This window comes from Onychostruthus taczanowskii, unplaced genomic scaffold (genome assembly GCF_017590055.1).
Source record: "Onychostruthus taczanowskii isolate IOZ18803 unplaced genomic scaffold, ASM1759005v1 scaffold147, whole genome shotgun sequence".
Lineage (NCBI taxonomy): Eukaryota > Metazoa > Chordata > Aves > Passeriformes > Passeridae > Onychostruthus > Onychostruthus taczanowskii.
Genome location: NW_024498652.1, coordinates 636,436 through 659,562, shown reverse-complemented (window position 1 = coordinate 659,562; position 23,127 = coordinate 636,436). Strand labels below are relative to the sequence as shown.

General features: G+C 37.8%; 1 protein-coding gene across 1 annotated transcript in view; it reads left to right on the top strand.

Moving 5' to 3' along the window:
- Window positions 1-21,817, top strand: part of DTWD2 (DTW domain containing 2) — a 64,903-nt gene extending 43,086 nt beyond the window's left edge. Inside the window, exons 5-6 of the mRNA XM_041398413.1 lie at window positions 16,025-16,153; window positions 18,294-21,817. Coding sequence (XP_041254347.1) covers window positions 16,025-16,153; window positions 18,294-18,464 — 300 coding nt within the window. The 3' untranslated portion in view covers window positions 18,465-21,817. The remainder of the gene's footprint in view (window positions 1-16,024; window positions 16,154-18,293) is intronic.
- The last annotated feature ends 1,310 nt before the right edge of the window (window positions 21,818-23,127 follow it).

The window sequence follows — 23,127 nt, the reverse complement described above, 5'->3', positions numbered from 1 at the left end:
ATTGGTCATCTTTTAGATGTAGGCTTTGAATCCCTTGTTTACTGTATGTGTTTGTGCCCCACCCTGGACCTCCAAGATCTGTGCTTGTCCCAGAGGTGCTGCTTTCTGTGTGAGGCCATGTCCATGAGTCTTGCTGGCACACATCTGTCCTTGCTCACCTGTCATCTCATCTGGTTCACCCCTCGGGAGGGAACAATAGAGTCCTCCCCTTGCCTTGTCTGCCCTGTTGGCAGTGACTCAGCTCTGGGGGTGGTTCAGTGCCCTTCGGGGCACACTGGCTCTGATTCGGGGCTCAGCAGAGGTTTTGCACCTCTTGGATTCTGTTTTTTTCTGGTGCCCATCTGCTCCCTCCTCAGAGGAGAGGAGTTTTGGGTCGAGAGCAATACATATCAGTGTGTGTGGTGAGACTGAACAGTGGAGGCACTGGGAGCTGCACCATGCCATGCAAATGCCAAGGGGACTGTCTCTGCCCAGATACTGGAGCAGCTCTCACCGCCTCAGTGTCATCACACTGTATTTTGAGAATATTGAGGAGTGGGAAGAAGAATTCATGTTCTGGTATTCAGGTACAAATAACTAGTTTTAAGTGAATGTGGAATGATGCATGGAAACTGTATTTCCCTATAATTTTAAGGGCATCAGCATCAATCTAGCCAACAGTCAAGAAAAATTCAATTTTAGACAGTCAGGTTTGGGGCATAAAGTGTAGTTCACTGTTAATTTTTTTTACTTTTTCTTCATATGTTGTTATGTGTAATATTTTTACCTAATAATCAGTAATGCTTTGACATTTTGTAGTGACAAGATATTTTGTAAATATCTTGTCACTACAATATTTTGTAAATACCATTTGCACAGATTATTTAACTTCTTGTTTCTGCCTTAACTCACTGTTAGTCTGAATGGTGTGTCTGTACATGAGTGGGCTCAGTTTAAGGCTGGAGGAAGCTTTATGCTCATTGTGACTTTTAATTATTTTTTTATGTACTCTTCTGCTACTTAATGGGCATAATAATGTCAGCAGTATTGTGCCAACAAATTATCCTATTTATGTATGTATTCATCACAGGATTGCTGCTATTCATATATTCAGTACCTCATTTTCTTTTCCCATCATGCCTTCACTATTTCTAACACATCTGTTTTGTTTCCCTTATACTTTCTTCGCTACTTGAAGATTGGTATCATCATCTGAAATCTGGTTTCTTACAGCAGATTTTTAACCTTTGAGCTTTACTGCTTAGTTCAGCTTGCACTGTATGCTTAAATCTGCTTGACTAGTCATAAGCATTTGTAATGTATGCTTGTATTGTCAAGGGCTGGTTCTCAAGCAAGTTGATATTTTGATATCCAGCTTCAGATTATGCTTGGGATCTCTCTTGCTCTTCCTCTCTCTCCGTTCTCACGCTTCCTTCCCTGCGGTGGAATTTATTTTCTAAGCAGCTTTCTTGGAGCCCAAGATGTCACTTTTAAAAGAGTTTAACTTGAGTTTGCCTGTCTGCAGTCTTGCTAGGGCTTTTAAAAAAAAAAAAAAGATCAGGGAATCATCATTAAATCTGACTTACTATAACTACTCTTTTAACATTAGAAAATAATTTGTATCTTTCTTCTCCTGCAAGAGAATTCAGATACCATATTGAGAATATATGGCAGAACCATCCAGAAATTGCAAGCACGTATGTGTAAAGACTAATTGTTATTCAGAAGTTTTCACAAACACTGCCTATACCATCTTTTTAGTGGACATTTAGAGATATGGAAATGAGAGGTTTTTATCAATATAATCTATTTGCAGTAATCCTTGTAGAAAAACAACCTTTAATGGTCAGAAAGTATTTCAGCTGATGCAAAGCAGACTTTCTATATGATCATTTTTAGTAAGGGCCATGTAATTTAAAATTGTAATTATAATTTTGTTAATGTATTCACGTATCTGCATCAGAAGAGTGCAGACTACATCATGTGTATATAAGGTCATGCATGACTTCTCTAAGGAGGAAATGTCACCCCTCCAATGCTCGAAACTTCCAGGACAATTGATACAAAGGAAGTTCTTGAAATAAGCATAAAGTATTCAGAATGATCTTTTGGCCACGAAATTTATGTTCAGCTCTAGAATTGTCAGTTTTCTGAGGAAGGTCATGTGTCAATGCTTTCTTACCCAGTCAACAGCGAAGACAAAGAAAGTTTTAACAGCACAGTTTAAGGTTATCACAGTCCCTGATTATTGCATGAGTATTGCATATTGTTGGCTGTGTTTCTGCTTATCCTTTCACATATCTAGGTACACTGCAGTAATACCAATAACCTAGTGGAAAATATGATTAAGAACAGGATTAGGAGCTCCAGGGATGTATGTGCAGTATTGGTCCAGTTCAATGCAACTGTTGTAAATAGGTGACATGTCTTACAAATTTACTGAAGCTGTTTACCCACATGCGTCATGGCTCCTTCAGAAGCAATCTGACTGAATCAGTGTGCAGAGGTCACATTTTGCAAATCCCTCACCAAATACTCTCAATAGAACTAAGTGTAATATGAAGAAATGCTGTCTTGTATAAAAAATACTAAACAAGGCATAAGTAACTGGTCTGTTTTTACAATAGTGATTGTAATTTTATTTTACAGTTTGTAGAGAAATTGTTAGTGGAGCCTGCAGTGAATCCAGGTTGTTCAACATATTCTGAAGTAATACTGAAGGTACACTAGTCAAGTGTCAAAATGTTATCATGACAGTAAGTTATTGAAAGTGTTAATGATAACTCAGTGGAGAGTCCTATAAGGAGTATAAATTTCAGTAACTGGACATTAATACAGCACAGGAAATTCACTGTTGTTCCAATACAGAAATTCTTTTAATTGTTAATTGGAACTGGGATTCCAATTTGCTGACCTTCTGTTTAGTAGTAGTAATCAAATATGATGTCTGATTAACTTTATGTAAGACTCTTACTGTGCAGTCTCTGTAGATTTACTTCCATCGCTTGTAAAGTAATACCTGCAAAGCCCCAAAAAGATGGCTTGACAAGCCTCTTAAAGGGCCTCACAGTTTTTCATGTACTCGGAGTTAGATGCATGGGAGAAATGCTGGCAAGATATCCTCAAGCAGTCAAACAACAAAAAAAGCTTTAATGGCAACTTCAGAAAAGCAGAGAACTCTGGCAGAAGTTTAAAACAACATACAATCAACATAAAACACTTCAAAAAACATTAACTTGATGCCCCATTCAACTTAGCAGGCACCAAATCCATCCAGTTTTAAATGTCTCAAAACTCCAGGAAGAGGAAATGAGAAGAAGAAAGAGAGAAACACATAAAAGCTGTAGAAAAGAGCATACAATTCTGGTGTTCAGCTGATAGGAAGTACAGCAGGAAATAGAGTCAAGATCTGTGCTTGCTTCATGTCCTGGCTAAATTACCCTTTGGTTTTCCTTCACCCTTTCCCCACGTGGAACTTCCCTCATCTGGCTGCTCTTGGGCAAGACTGGGGCTCCAGGGCCAGGTGTAGAGTATTGCCTCTGTTGTGCCAGGGACTGATGGCCACTGTAGGGCTGGGATACAGGCCAGGAGGGGCTGCGCGGTGCAAGGCATCGCCCCAATGAAGGCAAGGCCCGGCCTGCCCTTTATCCCCACATGTGCCTGAAATGTTCCAGCCAGCAATCCACCCAGTCTCTTGGATACCCTCTCCAGTATTTGTTTGTACCTGAGTTCATTGCAGCTCACCTTACTTGCTTTTTACTGCCTTGGCAATTAGTTCAAGGTCTTCTGTAGTGTATACAAAAATTTCTTTTGCAAACTGTAGAACCATAGAATGGTTTGGGTTGGAGGGGACCTTAAAAATCGTCTGGTTCCAGCCCTTTCTACAATGGAGGGATTACACCAGTGGACAGGGCTACAGGAAAGGGCTACAGGTGTCATCTATCTGGACTCCTGTAGGGCTTTTGACAGGGTCCCCACAACTTCCTTTTCTCTAAATTGGAGAGAGATGGATTAGATAGGTAGATTGTTAGATGGATCAGGAAAACTGTCACATCCAGCGTGTAGTGGCTTAGTGAGGGTCAATGGCTCAGTGTCCCAATGGGAATCAGTGGCATGTGGTACCCTCAGTGGTCTCTACTGGAAACAGTGTTGAGTCTGACACAGACACAGACAAAGGGATCAAGTGCACCCACAGATTTGCAGATGACTATAAGCTGAATGGTGGCATGACACTCCTGAAGGATGGGATGTCATTCAGAGGGATATGAATGAGCTCAAGAAGTGGACCTGTGGAAGCCTCATGAGGTTCAACAAGGTCAGGTGGAGGGGGACTGGTCAGGGGGCTTGACTAAACAACCCTTGAAAAGTCCCTTCCAATTAAACTATTCTGTGATTCTGTGAAAATAAATAAATAAAAACCCTTTTTATGTCTTCCTATGTATGATGGACTTCAGTTCAGTTTTCCCCATTTTTCCTATTGAATTTAGGTATTCTTCATTATACAGTTTGATGTACTTGAAATGAACTGGAAAAAATGTGATCTGCTAGTAGGTGAGGTAAATACTACCATATACTTTCTTTCTTATATATATTTTTAAGCTGTTTGCTCATATTTATATGAGATCCTAGGAGTTCTGTGGTAAAATGCATCATCATAAAGCTGTTAAAATAGGTTGTACATTTGCTGCTTATTAAAGGTAAACATAATGGTGTTGAGGCAAGACCTTCAGGGTGATTTATGAACTTGTTTGTGGCAATAAACTGCAGAGTTTCAAGGTACCACACAAATGTTCTTACTCAGCACTGCATTTGTCAAAGGGTCATTCCTGCTGAGTTTATTTACTCCCTTCTGTCTGACCTTTTTGTGACATTCTTTCTCTGTGCATAAGATGGGTACAGTCTGCTAAACATAATTCTATTTGCAAACAATATAATCAGGTTGTTAAGAACACTTACTGTTCAATTAAAATACCATAGTGCTACAAAAAAAAAAAAACCTCAAAATGCTTCACTGTCTTCAGTACAAAGGAAAAGTGTGCAAAAGGCGTTACCAGTGACAAGAAACTGTGTTCTTTGACCTCATAAACTAGTTAATTAAAAGCAATGATGCCACTTTATAGTTGATGTGCTGTCTTCTGAAAAGCCCTATAAATTTGAAAAATCAAGGTTATATGCTGTCTAGAACTCCAGTCAGTGGAAGAGAACTTCAGCAATTTGTCAGGCAGGGGGAGCTTTTCTTATTCTCACCTTCTGAGAAACGTGGCCCAAATCTGTTACAGTTTGGAAGATGGTGTGATTAAATATTTATTAAACACAGGCATTTCTGTTTCTTTTCAATTGTTCACTGACCATCACGTAATATACCTGAGTAGTTGTCAACACAAACTGGTCTTTGAGATTCCAGAGTTTTGATCTTTCACCTAAGTCAGTCATATCAACATCCGTTTTTAAGAATTCTTTGCCAACTTACCTTGTTGCTCTTGTCAAAACTTCATGTGGTGCAAAGTGAGTAGCACTTACTGGATTGTGTTTGTGGTTTCTGTGTTGCCTCTGCTGGGTAAGCATGGATTCACAGATGGTATGGGATGTCTGAGAGTAATTCTTATCAAACAGCTTGCTTGAAACTCTGTCATCATAGGGATTCTTCGGTAGGGCATTCTTAACCCTCCTCTGTAGGAATCAGTGAATGAACGTGCCAGCTATTCTCAAGACCTCACTGAGCACTAAGAATGAAAGAAAGGAACTGCTCATGGAATATGGAAAGCAAGGGACAAACTCTTGCCACTCTTTATTTAAAAGAAAAGACATAGACCCCCCTCTAGGGGTCCACCTGCTTTTTGATTGAAGTGGTGCTACTGGAGTTACTAGGTAGGAGTCCCATAGGCTTCCCCTGAAGGTTTAAGTGCTAGACAGGAAGTCATAAAATGCCACCTGGTTTAAAGCAAATTGTATGGCAGACGTGATGAAATGCTAAAGTGTCAAAAGGTGTAGGACGCTGAATTGTAGTTGGCTGTAGGGTCTTCTGTCAGCAATTCAACCTGCAGTAATACCAGTACTGTCAATGAATGCATAATTCAATTTGCTCAGCTATGCACTATGCATAGCTGAGCAAATGCTGAATTTAATTTTTTTATTTTTCTGTTAATGATGGGTAAAGTCATGAATGAGTTGGTGGAGAAACTGTAATGGTTTGAGGTTCATTGAATAGTTATAGCATACCTTTTAACAGTAAGTGGGGTTTGTGGTCTAGTCCTCTGGTATATTCAGATAATAAAACTTTATTTGTGAATTTGCCATTTTCAAGCCTAGAGGATTAAGGAATGGGTAGCATTTTGTTTCTGAAAGCATGTTCAAAAATCAGAGGAATTTCACTGATGAAGCAAGTAGTTATTTTGAAGTGTACTCTGTCATTTACATAATTTCCTTCTAGAGAAAGTTAAAACTTCATTCTAGTTTAGTTAGTGCTCACAGACACAAGTGTAATACAGTTTACTTGTAGCACACAGTCTAACACCTTGAGAGTGCATTACAATTAATGTGAAAGAAATAATAAAACCATTTGTTCATCTTCACACAGAAAACACCCAGAACAGAAGTAAAAGTAAAATATCAAGAGTCACTATTGTCATCTGGCTGTATCTTAATTGACTCTTATTCTGATTGCTCTCTGAATTTTTTATAAAATATCCTATTCAACGAGCTCAGGAGATGCAGAGAAAAATATTTTTTCTCATCTCCACAGTTACGAGACTTCAGCAAGTGATTTTATGAGGACTAAATAATAAATAGTGCCAAGAAGTAAATGAATTTTTTTACAGCAGTCCTCTTTTATCTTTATGCTTTCCTCTCTCTGTTTTTATTTGTTACAGTTTGCAATTTGCATGAGAGAAATTCAATACTAAATTTTGCCATATAACCTAAATAAATGAACAATGCGCAGTTTAATTCTGCAAGGGAAAGAAGTATGATCATGAATAAAGAGTGCAGGAGGCAAATCAGAACCCAAGGCAACAAAGGCCAGCCACAATGGTTGCAGCAGGGAAAACCGTAGTAAGGCTGGTCCTGGAAAGTATGGATTCAACCATCCATCTGTACTCATGGAAGAAAAACACTGCATTTTCACTGCCTTGTTCCAAACACATTTTTTATCTATCTGCATATGACACTGGTGATTTTACTAATAATCCTGCAGGGTAGCCTAGTTGTCCTTAGAGCGAAGGAGGCTCTGTGAGCCTTTATAGTAAATTTTTGTTTGTGCATTATATTTGTTTTTTTTCCAACTGTGAAATTTTTGCTGTAGCAAGAAAACTTGTTTTCATTAAGTAAGTAGTTCATAACCTATTCTGTGTATGATGACTTGTAAGATAAACATAATCATTAACAGCTGTTACATATTGTGAAATGTTTGATGTGTTAAGTTTTTAGCTGCTGTCTTATTACAACCAAAACATTAAAAAAAATTTCAAACTCAAGACAATAAAATGTTTTATGCTAGGACTGTCAGAAATTGCTGTTTGAGAAAACTGAGATCAAAGAGAGAGAACTGGGAATTATCTTGGGTCAGGATTGGAGACGTAGTTGAGATATGATGCTGAGCAATCAACAGCATCCTGTCCTTGTGACATTTAGGTTAATTTGAATGACATTGGTCATTGACATTTTTCTGGTCATAAGTATGTATTTATTACCTCTCAATACAGTGAAATTTTCTTTGTGACTGAAAGGTGTGAGATGATTTTCCAGATGTCAGAAGTGTATATGTCTTTATTCTTGGTGTCATGTTCCACTGTGGGGAACAGGAGGAGTTCTTTTAATAATGATGATCGGGAACAAAATTAAGCCAAGCAAGGCAAACATTGCATCTGAGAACCGTTTATTGGTAATGAGAAAGCAAGATAAAAAGGAGTCACTCTACCAAAGACGGCTAGAGAAGACAGAGCAAGAGGAAGAAAAATGGGATAGAGGGAGAGGAGGCAGAGGGAAAGAGAGGGCATTACCACCAGAGGTCAGGGAGTGCTGTCGTTGTCCATGAGGTGTGGGCTGTGGATGGCTACTGTGGCAATGGGCCACCAGACACAGGTGAGTGGCGCTCAGGGAAAAGGTCCAGAAATCTGGACAGGATCACGATGAGGATCACGGTTGTGGGCAGGCTCAGAGGCCGGCTGGGTTGGACACAGGTGGTTCAGGCAGAGACACAGAGATGAAGCAGGCAGGGTGCTGGTCAAGGGCACAGGGAGGCAGGGTAGTTACAAAGGCAAGCAAGAGCCAGCGAGGACAGGAGAGCCAAAAGGCTGGGGCCAGGGCAGAAGTGTAAGGCTCAAAAAGCCTCAACTCAAAAGCAAGTTTAGGCAAGGAAGTCTCAAAAAGCCCCTTGAATCACCAAGCCTCAAAAGCAAAAACACAGCCCCAAGCCAAAAGCTCACACTCATAAAGCATGTTTGAAAAGCCCCCCAAGAGTCAAAAGGCAAGGAACAGAACAGCCCCCCAGAGCTTCTTGTGCAGTTACTTTTTATGCCCTGACTCCTCCCAAAGTCCACCTGCTGACAGGAGACCATTGGCTCAATGTCCCTGGGAAGTGGAGAGTGTCTCTGGGGTACAGTGTCTGTGGTATTCCCCTTCTGACTGCCTGTCCCATGCGAGACATGAAATGGTTGCCAAGCAAAGTCTCCCTGGAGACGAGGCTTTCCTCCATCTTTTCCTAGCTGCCTCCTGGACACATGCAACCTCTCCCCCACATGCCTCTGACAACCATTGTTGAGGCATAACAAAACTGAATTGACTCTTCACACTTGGGCAGAAGCTTTGCTTTTATTTTTTTCCCTTTTTTTTCATAATTGTTGTCAAACCCTTCAACAAATGTTTGAATATCCAGGTGCTAGAAAAATTCAGGAGCATTGGCAAATTTTGTACCATTGTGCCCATGCTGATATTCTCATGGGATATGAACATTTTGTAAAAAGTAAACTGGAAATATATTTAATTTTGATTGAATTTGCTTTCAAATAGCTAGATTAATTGAAGACGTTTTTATTCTTTTTTCTTTTCATGTACCATTCTGCCCTTGCCAAAATTATTCTCAGGAGCTTCTTCTGCTGCTTTTCCCCTGTCCAAGGAAGTGCCTACTGCTTTTCACATACAGTAAGAAAACAAGAAATTGCACAAAGCAAAAATAATTAGTAGGTTCCAAAGAACAGTATCATTGCATTGATGCTACATTTCGACACTGAAGTATTTAATTTTCATTTTCAATTTTCTGATATTTGCAGGTAATTACAGTTAAATTGCTGTGACAATACAAGTAATTAATTTTTCTTTCTTCATTTCATGACCCCATTCTCTACATTCATACTCTGCTCACTGACTGAATTTACTTGCCACACTTTCCTGTTTTATTAATTATTAAAAGAATAGTGCTGCATAAAATATTGAACTGTTGGCTGATATTAATTTTTTAAATGTAAGCAGAGCAAGAGAGATATTACCAGAAATAATTTCTAGCTTTTTTCTTCTCTAAATAAAAAAAAAAAAATACAATGCCTGGAAATTAACTGGAAATGCATAGTCATTTTACAAAGTGGCATGAATAGCCTATATGACATGTACTTAAATATAATTATTTTTCCGTAACTTAATGGCAGTATTAAATTATTTAATTCCTTAGTTATAGGTCAGATCATGCAATTTCAGAAACTGAGACCATAACCAGATGGTATTTCAATTATTTTTTGCAGAGTATATAGTCCAGATATTCCTAGGTCAGTCCTATCTTCTCTAATGTCTTATTTGTGAATATTTGCCTTTTCTTACATTTTTACTGTATGTTAGCTCTTAGTTTTATTGACATTTGGATCTTTCTCATGCTGTGTTCTTTTACAGGAGTTAAAACTGTTCCTTTTGGGTTAGAACTGCAGCTTGTGTGCATTTGGACTTTATTTCAGTTACCTGTTTTAACTGAAGACCAATCTAAAATCTAAAAACTGAAAGAACTAACCTTCTTAGGCAACCCGTTCCAGTGTCTCACCACCTTCTCAGTAAAAATTTCTTCCCAATATCTAATGTAAATTATCCCTCTTTCAGTTTGTACCCATTACTCCTCATCATGTCACTTCAGTTCCTGAGAAGCCTCTCCAGCTTCCCTGCTGGCCCCTTCAGATCCTGCGAGGTTGCCATGAGGTCTCCACACAACCTTCCCTTCTCCAGGCTGAACAGCCCCAGCTGGTGTTGTAGGGGACGTGCTCCAGTCCCTTTATCAACTTCATGTTCCTCCTCTGGACTTGCTCCTACAGTTCCATGTCCTCTTATGCTGGGGACACCAGAACTGGACACAGCACTGCAGTGGGGTCTCATCAGAGCAGAGCAGAGGGGCAGAATCCTCTCCCCTCCTCTGCTGGCCACGCTCCTTTTGGTGCAGCCTAGGACACGACTGGCTTTGTGAGCACTCACTGCTGGCTCACATGGAGTTTTCCATCTGCCATCCCCACCAAATCCTGCCCCACAGAGCTGCTCCCAGTCACTTCTCTGCCCAGCCTATGGGTGTGTCTGGGATTGCCGTCACCCAGGTGTAGGACCTTGCACTTGTACTTTGTTGAACTTCTTAATGTTCCCACAGTCCCACTTTTGAAGCTCCCTCTGGTTGGCATCCCTTGCCTCCCACATGTCCCTGCACCACACAGCATGATGTCATCAGGGAGCTTGCTGAGGGCGTTCCCGATGCACTGTCCCTGTCACCAACAAAGGTGTTGAACAGTGTCAGCCCCAGAACCGACCCTGGGGATCACCGCTGGCCCCAGGTCTCCGTGTGGACAAGGAGCTCTTTGCCAAAACTCTCCAGGCAGCCATCCAGGCAGCTGTTTATCCACCAAGTGGTCTGTCCATCATACCCATGTCTCTCCAATTTAGAAATAAGGATATCCTGTGAAACAGTGTCCAAAGCTTTGCATAAGTACAGGAAGACAGTGTAATTGCTCTGCCCTTATCCACCAATGCTCTCTTATTCACCAGTAACTCCATCACAGAAGGCAAGATTTCTCCTCTGTAAAGCCATGCTGGCACTTTCCAATTACCTCTTTGTTTTTCATGTGTCTTAGCATGGTTTCCAGGAGAATCTGCTTCATAAGTTTGCCTGGCAGATGAGACTTCTCTGTAGATCACTAGATCTTCTGCTTTCCATTTTTTTCAAAAATGGGGTTTATGTTTCCCTTTTTCAAGTCATCAAAGTCTTTAAAGTCATGCCCTCAAGGATGGAGGGTTTTGTGACAGGTATCTACTTTTTCAGGCTGTCCACTTGTGACAGTTGCATGGCAGTTATTCCCTCCAGTATTTTAGAAAGAGAGTGCTCTTAAGTTGTCACTTTAAATTAAAGCCAAGATTTTGAACAAGATAATTTATTTATATTCTTGATTTAAATTTCAGTAGCATGCTGAGACTAAATTTACTCAGCCTGTCTTCTCCAGCACAAAGGTAATTTTACTTAACTGCATGAGATTTCTGTAGATACAGAAAGCTGTTTTGGCTTACAGGTAAAAGGTGCTTGTGCAAACTGGATACTGAGTGAAAGATCTTCCCCTGCCTGTCACCCATCTTTTGTCTGAGGTTGTTTTTGCAGTAGCTTCCAGAGAATGCTCTTACTGCCTTAAGCACCTTAAAAGCAATTTAGCTTCTAGAAGGATAGGAAAGATAGCAGGATATGGTTGTACTCTTTCTGAGGTTTTTTTTTGTTTTGGTGCCTTTTGAATTAGTTTAAAGAAATGTCTGGGGTTTTTTTTCTGAAGGGTGTTTATTAAAGTAGTAGGACATATGACCTATGTTATATGCTATATATGACTATGTTATAGTGCCTGTGTTAAGCAGGAGGACAGATGGTACTTTCTTCCTTCATTCTTGAAAAGTTAGCAAATTAATTCCCAAGCTGACATTCAGATTTTCAAAAGACACTATCAACATAAAGAGGAAGGGATCTTAAGTGTTAAGGTTTTTAGAGAAACCACAGGAAAATATATTATGCCTCTGCCTTTTTTGAGATGCCTATAGAACAGGGAAGAATTGTTTAGTGTGCGCTGTGAGACAGATGTACTAACTTTTTTGAATTCTTGGTAATGCATTATTTTCCAAGTATAATTTTGCATAATATTGGGTTCTCTTTGGAGAGTAGAGCTGGTGAGAATACAGCTGGTAAGAGCAGTGATGAAGAAATTAACACAGAAAAGATAGAAAGATACTGATATTAAGGAGAGGACTTAGAGCTTTCTGCTAGACCTTCAGTACTATTATTTAAAATAAAAGCAGAAATCAGTTTACTGTCTTTACTGACTTAAATTTTTAAAATTTCAAACAGCAGGTCTGTGACCCCATCAAGGCAACACTTTTCCTCCCATCAATTTTGAACAGCTGAACAAGATCAGCTGGGTCTTCAGTTGCCTGGAACATGTCCAAGGAAGGCTCAGGAAGAAAAACGCTGCCCCAAGAAACACTGAAGGGTCACAATTTTTACTGTGGTTCAAATCCTTTGTCAATGCTCAAAGGCTGTAGCATTTGCTAAGGGAATGGTGCGTTGGCAGATAAGCCAGTGTTAAGTTAGTCTAACAGTATGTGAGAATTCAGGTTGAAAATTCAGGCTGAAATTCAGGTTTTTGGAAGCAGGAGTCTTGAGTTACAGATAGAAATGAAACTTTATTTTATGTGTTGCTTCCTACTTCTGATGGCTTGAAAATTAAGTCCCCAAACGCCTTCGCACTTAGAGAGAATAGATACACTAATTTCAGTGTCTTGGCTGAATTCCAGTGAGTAATTGCATTCAGATTATTTAAATTCCTCTCTGGTTTGAGATGATTGAGATAGTTTCCATCTTCTTTCTTGTTATTTTGGTGAGCAATATTAAACTGGCTGGTTTTTTTTCAACTTGTCATTTCTGTATTTTGTTAGAAACTGATATTATTCCATAGTATGCATATGATTTTCAAATTACTTTGAAGCAAAAACAAACAAGTTGTTGTATTGTGGTGTCTATCATTTTATGGAGAAGCGTTTCTAAAATATCATGATTTTTATTTTGAAATGTACTTAAATGGGGTATTTGTATATACTCATTTTGAACTGAGATTTTGAAATCTGGTGTAAGAGGTAGACAGTGTGATTTTGTTTAAATTAACTGTATTTCTGTTAATTTAAATTAACTGTATTTAAATTAACTGAATATTTCTGTAAATTTGAACAAATTTTGTTCAGCTGGATTTGAGATACAGAGGTGACAGATAAAGAATTAATGCACATAGGTAATGCAGGAACTTGGATGAGATTGTTGCAATATGGTATCTGAAGCTATTAACTGCACAAAAGGCAATGCAATTTTAGACCTCTTGGTCAAAAATGAAATAAGCCATCTTCCTACTCAATCAAGTCTGAGGGCAAGTAAATATTTCATATGTCTAGGCATTTTTTTTTCCAAGAAAATATCTTCCTGTGTCTGAAATATTTAGTAGCTGTACTAATTTGTTTTGGTTTCTGTATTGTTTCTGCTTTGTTTTACCATTCAGTTTATGCTCTGAGTAATAGGTGTGTTGTTTGTTTTATTGGTTCAGTAAATGTATCTAGTTTCAGATGGGAGCTTTGGTGAGTCTGTCCAATTTGCAGTAGAGAAAGACTACCCTGACTGTATTTCAGGTGACTAGGAATCATTTATTTAGATTGTGCCTGTTTTAAAGAGTAGGGTAAAACGCATGCTGAAAGAAGCCTAAGAGACAAACTGTAGCTGGCAGTTGTCTTGATCAGGTATTCTTCCTCTGGTCTCCAACACTGTCTACGGTATTTTAATCTTATCTCAGGGAATATGTAATTTTTCAGAAAAAGTGGATGGGGACACTTGTTTCCATTCTTTTTCTTTCTTTTCATGAAAGAAGAAACTTAGTTGCTGCTGTTGTTGCTGTTAGTACTAGAAAGTTGCCCTTTTGTGCCTTGTCAGTTGTTTGAGAGCTGCAGTTATGTTTTGGCTCCATGGTTGTGTGGCAGTGTGCAGGCCCCTTTTCATTATAGAAGTGTCTTGCAGTCATTGATAGGTTTTCTTTCTCTGCAATGTTGACTTTTTCAGCATGAGACCCAAGGAATGAAGTATAGAAACCAGCAGGCAGAACTATTCCTAACTCCTAGGAAAAAAAGCCTCAAGGTGCTATCCAAGGAGGGGGCAGCCAGTGGGCCTGCAGGTGCTCCATCAGGTGGTTTCACCCTCCTGAGAGTTACTCCATGAGCAATGTAGCTGTCAGCTGTTGAGAAAAAGTGTGAATATATGTCTGCTTTTCTGCTCAGGACATGTGTTGGAAGAGGGATGGACTGAGTTCACCCTGCTTTTTGATACCTAGGTAGAAGTTTCTAAGTAGGGACCACTTCTTCCAACATAGTTTTCTGTATACTACAAGTAACTAGGCTTCCTACTCTGTTGTGGTGAAGATCTCTACATGGTCACAGACAGAAGGCATAAAACCAAAGAAATCCTTGAGGAGTAACAAATGAAAATACTATCTTCTTTTTCTTTTCATTACCTACACTGATGTCTAAATTCTACATTTTTTCCCTCCTAAGTAATTTTATTGTCTTCTGTTTTTCCATACCAAATGGATGAAGGTAGGCTAGAAAGGCTTAATTTTTCTGAATTTTCCTGTATTTCAGTAAATTGACTTTTTTAGCTAACTTGCTTGTCTTTTTCCAGAATGCCTTTTGCTCTTTTTTGTTTCCTTTTTTTTTTTTTTTTTTTTTTTTTTTTTAATTTTACTATTTTTAATTTCTTTTAAATTGGGATAAGTAAGGTAGTGGAATTTCATCTTACTTATTTATGTCTCTTCAGCAGTCTGGAGTTTTCCTTTTATAAATGGGATACCTTGAACTTTAAGGAATGGGTAATTGCTTGTAAGAGAGATGAAGAAAAATGAAATATTTCAAATAAAAGGAAAAATGAGAAAAGTGAAGGAGGAAAGTATTGAATAAAGTGAGGAATAGTGAAAGACTTCTGGCATGCAAAATGGTAACAATATTATGGCCATGGGGATCACTCATTTTTTCGAGAAGAAGAAAAATAAAAGACAATTGATGGCCTGAGTTTAAAACAAAAGTAAATTAACATACTCTTTTATAAGGATGTGTCTGGGTTTTTTGTATTGCACTACAATATTGTTGGAAAAAGAACTGAGAATTTTTAGTTAAGAATACTGACAATGTTGCTAAAACATTATTTGGTTTGCATTCTGAAAAATGCAAATTGCATTTTAGATATATGTGGAGATGGAAATCTTAGGAATAAAAGAATAATATCTGAATTTTCACACAGAGTCAAGTAGTGTAAATTCTGTGTTGTTTCAACCACTGTTTAGAAACCTGGTAAAATCTTTTGGAGCTTTTGGTTGAATTAAATTTCCTTTTCTTAACATCCTTTAATTTGCAAGATAGTGTAAAGTGTTTATCACTTCAGGCAGAGCCAGTAAATTATTTTCAGACATGATTTTGTTAAACAAATAGTTCTAATCAATCTGATAAACCTAATTCAGTGTGTGAATAAATACAGTTTCTAGAAGTCTGAGATTCTTTGTCAAATAATATTTTGACAAATAATAATTTGCCAAGATATAACTTTGATAAAAATATTTTGCCAAGATATAAAGTGTTTATGACTATATGGCCATTGTAGCTTGAATGTTTGTGTGTGTTTGGAGTAATTTTAAAAAGCATCAGTGAATAAATCTATTTTTGTTATAGCATGTCTATGGCAACTGAAATCAGTTGTTAAAATTTCACTTAGTATTTCTCTAACAAAAAATTTTATTTCCTTTGCACATTCATACAGTAACAAATGTGCAGTTTTTGTTTGTGATGGTGGCTCATGTTTATTACACTGAACAGTTGCATGGCATTGGCTACTAGGAGACTAAACACCAAAACGAAAAGAAGACGAGTGAACACAGAGGGAAAGGGGATGTGTTTTGCTTGGTGTAGAGAATAGGTATCTCATGGTTATCCTGGTTATCCTGGCCTGTTTATTTTACTAGAGTTTGCTATTTTTCAGGTGCAGTTAAAACCCAGTATTTCAAGTCAATATGTAATTCGTACACAACCAACAAACACCTGTCTGTCTACTCTTGAATGTGCAGCTGTTGCTCTTTCCATCATGGAAAAAAATAAGAGTATACAAGAGGTATGTAAACTTAAATACCTGAGTTTTTCTTTTATGAATGGCAGAGGGGCAGTGAAGATACTTAGCTATTAATGCAAAACTTGACAGTTAAAGTCTTAATGACATTTGTAATAGTTCTGTGGCATAGTGAACTAAAACAAGAATGCAGCAATGGATACCATTTTCCGTTTATTAACTGTAGAGTGTTCAAATCACTGTGACTCTTTCATGTTGTGCTCCAAAAGCAAACACAACAAAGTGACCTTTAACTCTGAAAAAAACTAATTACTTATGTAATAGGAGATAAGGTATGTTACTGTATGGAACAAAGTAAATTGTTTTCTCCAAAAACTAGACAGCAGAGATAATCTGAATACCCCCTCACAGCTATCTTGAAGATTAAATGGTTTTTAAAGCCAGGTTCTCTGATCTCCTGCACTCCTCAGCCGTGGAATGTAACCCACTGGGTTACATCTGCCTACCAGCCAGCTTGCAACTCTTACATGTCACTGGAGGAATTTGGGACTTAATAGTTCTTGAGTTTAAGTTTATCCTAGGTCAGAGAATACTAATTGGACATTAGCCTTTCCTTGCAAATTGTGATCCCACTAGTCTGTGATGGAAGAGGTCATTAAGAAAATGTCCTTCTTAATCTTTTGTTGCTGACATTAGTAATATCAATTTAATAAGCCCTCTGAAAAACACCTACAAGTACTTTTACGCCACAGAGCCAAGTCTGCAATTCAATTGTGTGCCCAGAATTTAGTAGTGAATGACCTGTGAAAAGAGATTTACAGCCCATCCATGTACCCCCTACATGCTAGTCTTCACCCTGGAGTGCTCATACTGCTCTCCATCAGCTAGCTAATATTTTCATACTCAACATCTGCCTACTAAAAAAGGTGCCCAGGTCAAAAATTGCTCCTGTAGCTGGCATAATATACAGTATGCCACCTCTGTGTCTGCCTCTGTGACACTAGACTCACCTTAATGTTAAATGAATTGGATATAAAACCCAGATTTGGACAAAGTGTGTGGACATACAAGAAAATAAGGCTCAGAAATTGGAACTCCAAGTAAAAATGGTTTCCAAGAAACTTGCTTATTATATATGTGGGTTTCTGTATTTACCTTTTCTTTTGTTGTGCTAGGACAACATATTTTTCCTTCACTAGGACTTCTGTCTTACAGTGAATGCGTAGTTAACATCTATAGTTACCAGTCTTATATTCTGATTCACCCTGAGAATTGGCGCAGCCTACTTTTCAAAGACAAAATTTCTGTTTTCTCTAAGCATTGCAGTAGCCAAGAGCTACATTCATGCATTTTTTATACCATCTCTGAACTGAGTCCTATTCCCAGCATATGAGACAGTGAACTGAAGTTGAGAGGCATGGAATGTAAAAATGTGCACTTGGTTTGATACCCAGTATGTCACTTGATTTTCCTGTATGCTCTTAAGAGTCATATTTTTCTCAATAGAATCTCAGCTCCTGCTAACTGCAGTTACACATGCAATTGCTTTACACCTTTATATCTGCACATGGGGCCCCCCTGACTTAGCCAGGCAACCAGAAAATGAAGAGTCTACAATTAGGAACCACTTGAGATAAATTTGGTTTGTGTGGCTTCATTAATCTTACACAATACCTCTGGGCAGAAGCATGGACACAGTTATGACTCCAGGATTGCAGTCTGCCTGCCTTGATCATAAGTCCCTCCTCTCTTCCTCAAATCCTGCCTCAAGGGATTTTTGTGCAAGCACAAACAGCTTAGTTATTGTGACTTATTTTATTGCAGCTTGTTGACTGAGCCACAGTAATTGATTGTAGTCCATTGCTGAGGTCAAGTCAAAGCCATAACTTACAGTAATGTGGCTGGGGCTGAAGTCAAGATTGAGTGGTTCCAAGGGAAGGAGTGAGGGATGGCACCATGCAGGTGGTGTATGACTGCTCTGTGGTTCTTTTCAGTACATCTTCTATTCAGGTCTGCCTTTTGTGTCTCCAAAGGGTATATTTTAACAGCATTTATCATCCAAATTGTATTTTATTAGCATTTTAAAGTAGTAATTTATTAAAAAACTTGTAATAATTGATGTCTCTAAAATACCTTACTAAAAGCTTGGGGTTCTTTTGTCCCCCACCCCTTTATGTTTCTGCAGACTATACTCCATCCGCTTCAAGCTTTGTGCTCTTTCCAACTTCAGCATGGTGCCCAGATCCATCACAGCAAGGAACATCTTCTCAAAAATGGCTTATATGACAAGCCCATGCCAAAGAATAAACGCAAACTCAGAAGAATGGAGCTTCTGGTGAATAATGTTAAAATATAAGAAAACTGTACTGACTGTACAGTGGGATTTATTTGCAGCTAGCAAATGAATATTAATCTGGATTTGATCCAGACAGTTGACTGTACTCTAATAAAACAACTTTTAGGCAAGATTTTATCTACCAGTGTGACAAACAGTAATGGACAAGCTTTTTCATTTATGCAGTAAGTCAGGTGCCTCTGTTCAGATGATGGAGGAGCATTCTCATTTCCTGTAGAGAAGAGGAAGAAAACTGAACATAATTTAGACTTATGTTATCGCTTGGGTGTCAGATATGATCCTCAGTATGACTGGATGAATTTATTTTGGAGAGACTTTTACCAGTACAAAAAGACAAGAAATATGAATATGGATGTGATGGAATGGTAAGGCTTCAGTGGTTAGAATTATTTTGAATTACTACTGAGCTTTTTAGCTTCAGTATCGGACTACAGTAGACTTTCAAACCATAATTCCTGATATTCTTTAGTTCAGATGAACATAAGACATGTTATTTGGACAGTTCTTTCTAACTTTGAGATTTTTATTTCTTCTATAATTAGAGCTCCTTTTTGTAAATTTACATATGTTTTACAATGCAGTCGTGTTTAGTTTCTCTCAGACTTAATTTTTAAATTAAGTCTGCATAAGTTTTTACAAGAAACTAAACAATTCTGACTTACAAAACGAAATGTAGAAATAGTGATTTTTGGAATTATAACTCAGGTGCATTGCTTTTACTTGAGCAAAAATTAGTCTTCCACAGATGGGGAGATGTTGTGGATATAAATACTTCATACCCATACTCTGACATACAATGATTATGCTACTAAAGGAATTAAACAAGCCCAGTGTAAACTGCTGTGTAAGAAGTATGATGCAATAGCAAATGATTATGTTTGGATACAACCAACTAAAATAATTATAGATTCTCTAGGCTTCATGTGTTTAGTTTTTCACTTCTAACAGTGATATAAACGTACTTCTTTCTAATGGGAATTGCTAGAAGCAGAAGAATTGGGTATTTCTGAAATAATATTTTATGATCTGGAGGGAAAAGTAAATGAAGATTCTCAGTCCTTTCTTCTACATAAATGCCTCCTGCATTTAAGAGATTAAAATGCTTAATGTTTGTCTTTACTGTTAGTTCCCCTCTAGGTAACAACATGAAGCTAATTGGGTACTAATTAGTCTTAGAAAAGATATTTTGTCTTTAATTTGTGATCTGTAAGACAAGAAACTATAGAAGTGCAGTGGGGGTGAGGTGAGGGGATGTGTAAGCCCAACTAACCGATATTTTACTGAAAGCTTTTCTGCAATTAATAAGAGAGGTCAAAATTAGGTCAGAGATTAGCTAAGAAGTTTTAGTTAACCCTGAGCTAATAGTGACCTTTTGTTTAGGCATGGATAAACAATATGATTTGTCTGGCTATGCGAGCAAAGCTTATATAACCTTTTCCTCTTCTCCCAGTCCAGATATATCCCATATCTGTCACTAAATTCAGCAAAGCTGAATTAGTTTTGACAAATCTGAAGCAAACCAGTCTCATATGATTAATGATAGCATAGATGCACTTTTGTTCACATTGGAACAGAGAAAGGGCATGTTTATTCCTGTAGAACACCAATCTCCAGGCTAACTTGGAGTCTGAAGTTGCAGTCTGGAGCAATTTTTGTGCGTAGCCTTGTGTGTGGTGCTGTGTCCAGTTACCTGCTGGACTGGTAATCTTCCTTTCCTGTGCCCTGGGACATGGTCAATAATTCCTTGAGGAAACATGGGTATCAATTAAGCTTTATTCTTAATGTCATATTTACATATGTGAATGATGTTCACATTTAATGTTGTATACGTTAATTTAATTTACCTTATTTTAAATTTATCTCAAGCAGCAGTGTATCTTTTGACCTACATTTGAAGTTTGTTTTCCTAGGCAGAAGATTAAATGTGTCTTTACATAATATGTGTGTTTATATTTTAGAGGACAGAAGGAAATTCTTACTACAGCCTGGGATTCATAGCCATCTGCAAAATGCCTTAGAATTACAGGATCAGAGAAATAGTTGCCTTAATTGAGTTATAATCCTACATTAAATACTCTTGTACATGGAATCTGTGCAGAGTTTTCATGTTTTTCAGCAATGGACAAATTCTGCACAGCCTACAAAAAGCAGTTTTTAGCTTTGTTGATTCTTCTTTTATTTTTGCTCCTGTGGATAACAGGATTTTGTAGGACCTCATGCTGGATGCATGGAAACCCTTAATTGCTAACTTCCTCTGTTGTACAATACAAGATCAGTCAATATGCAACAGTTACTGATGAAATTAAAAACAATGCATCGCAACTGCAAACTCCAGGCATTTTATTTTTTTGACTTTTTTTTGTATGTCCCAGCTCAGCTATAATGTAATGAGCATTTAGGTGCAGCACAGCAGTCACATGAAGTTCAGTTTCAGATTTGTTTGAAGCTATTAAACAGAAAATAAAGTACTTTTTAGGTGGAACTTGCATGATTTTAAAAATATGCACAGTGCAAGAGGAAGAATTTAGAAAGTTTGTTTTCATTGGATTCTTTTGGATTCAGAATTTGGCAATAAATACATTACCTCAAAGAAATTAATACTCTGAAGTCCAAACTCTCTTGACAGAAGCTGTGTGTGAGCACTCTTTGTAAGCAATTTCATTGGACTGAATTTAATTTGCAATTTTACTTTGCGTAATGGTAAATCCATTTCATTTTTCCCTTACCAAAAGATTAATGACTGAAACCCACCAGTCTAACAAGATATTGATTAAAAAGGAAGGAATGTGTTTGCTTCTCATGTTTGGTCCTTTGTCCTTGTCCACTTCGTACTTCCAAATATTGCTACCAAAAGGAAATCTGCTTTTTATGTGCCGCAATCTCATGTGTTGGGAAACTGGTGGCATGGATAGGGGGCTTTAGAACACATGCAAATATTTTTCAAAGGTGAACACTGTTAATTCACCATATTTTCATAGTCCATATGAGTAAGTCTATGAAAAAAGATGAGGATGGAAATGTTTTAAAATAAGAACACAAACCACACCTCCTGTTTTGTTTAGAATGCTTTCTTATTAAAGAGACACTCAGGACAAACATAAATGTATTTTTCTTAGACGTTGTACTTTTGTTGCCTCATAAGGCCATTCTACCAATAAATTACTCTTTTATTAGTTTTTCTTGAGATGAAAAGGAAACTTTTCAAGTGACTTCAAAAGAGGCAAAAATTATTTTAAGACTAAGGGTTTTCTTCTCAACTGCTACATTAGATAAAAAATTGCTTATGCTGCACTATTTTCTACAACTTCCCGGCTTGTTTTGAAATTTAATTAAAAACTGGACTTTTAAAAAGAGATAGTAGTTCATGCTTTTCTCTTGATGTTTCTGTGTTTTATGTCTATATACATGAATGCACATAAATTATATATGTGTTTGTGCCTCAAAGCAATAAAATATCTAATTTACTGTGGTATGTTCCACTGCATCTCTACAGAACTGAGTTTGTTTACATGTGCTGATATTACAAATCCTGGTCCTTTTTTTCTGTCTTTTTAATGCCACACAATCAGTTAATGAAGAGATGCGGCTTTGTGTATGTTATTTGAAGAAAAAGGATTCCTTTGTTGTCCAGTGAAACCTGCATGAAGACTAAATTGCTGTGGCAATTTCTCAAGCATTTCAGTTTCAGAGCCCTCCTCTCTCTTTCTGCAGTGGTGACTAACTCCTGTTTGGTACCACACAAATATGCATACCTTCCCACACTGAAACACCACCCAAGTGCCGCGTCTCCACCTACTGTGCCCTAGTAGGTGCAATGAGATAACCATTCTATTTCTCACCCACAGTTTCTTCTATCCCAAATTGCTATAATCAGTTAAAAATAAACAAAAAAAAAAAAAAAAAAAAAAAAAAAAAAAAAAAAAAAGAAAAAAAAAAAAAAAAAAAAAAAAAAAAAAAAAAAGGGAAAAAAAACCAAAAAAAAAAAAAAAAAAAAAAAAAAAAAAAAAAAAAAAAAAGAAAAAAAACCAAAAAAAAAAAAAAAAAAAGGAAAAGAAAAGAAAAAAAAGAAAACCAAAATAACAGAACTGTTTCTATTCTTGTGCAGCCATTTCTTATCTCCCTTCTACAAAATGTACACTTCAGGTACTTAGTTATTGCTTTGGTTACAGGATTTGTTCCTTGTGTTCCAATTTACAATCCTTCCAGACTCCCAGCCCTGAGAGCTGCTGCTTTTGTCTCATAGGCACAGATAACAGACGAAAATAAAGAGGAGAGAAGAGTATGTGTTTTAAGTAGGATGAGAAACTATTGTGGTTCAACCCGAGCCAGCAGCCAAGCCCCAGGCAGCCACTTGTTTGCTACCCCACCAGCAGGATTGGGAAGAGAACTGGAAGGGTAAAATTAAGAAAACTCATGGATTTAGGTAGAGACAGGTAAGTAGGGAAAGCAAAAGTTGTGCACAACAGCAAAGCAAAATAAAGAGCTAATTCACTGCTTCCCATGGGAAGGCAGGTGTTCAGCCATCTCCAGGAGAGTAGGGCCCTATCACATGTAACAGACTTGGGAATACAAATGCCATCAGTTTGAACATCCCTCTCTTCCTTCTTCCACTAGCTTTATGTGTCAAGCAGGATGCCATGCAGCCTGGAATATCCCTTTGCCC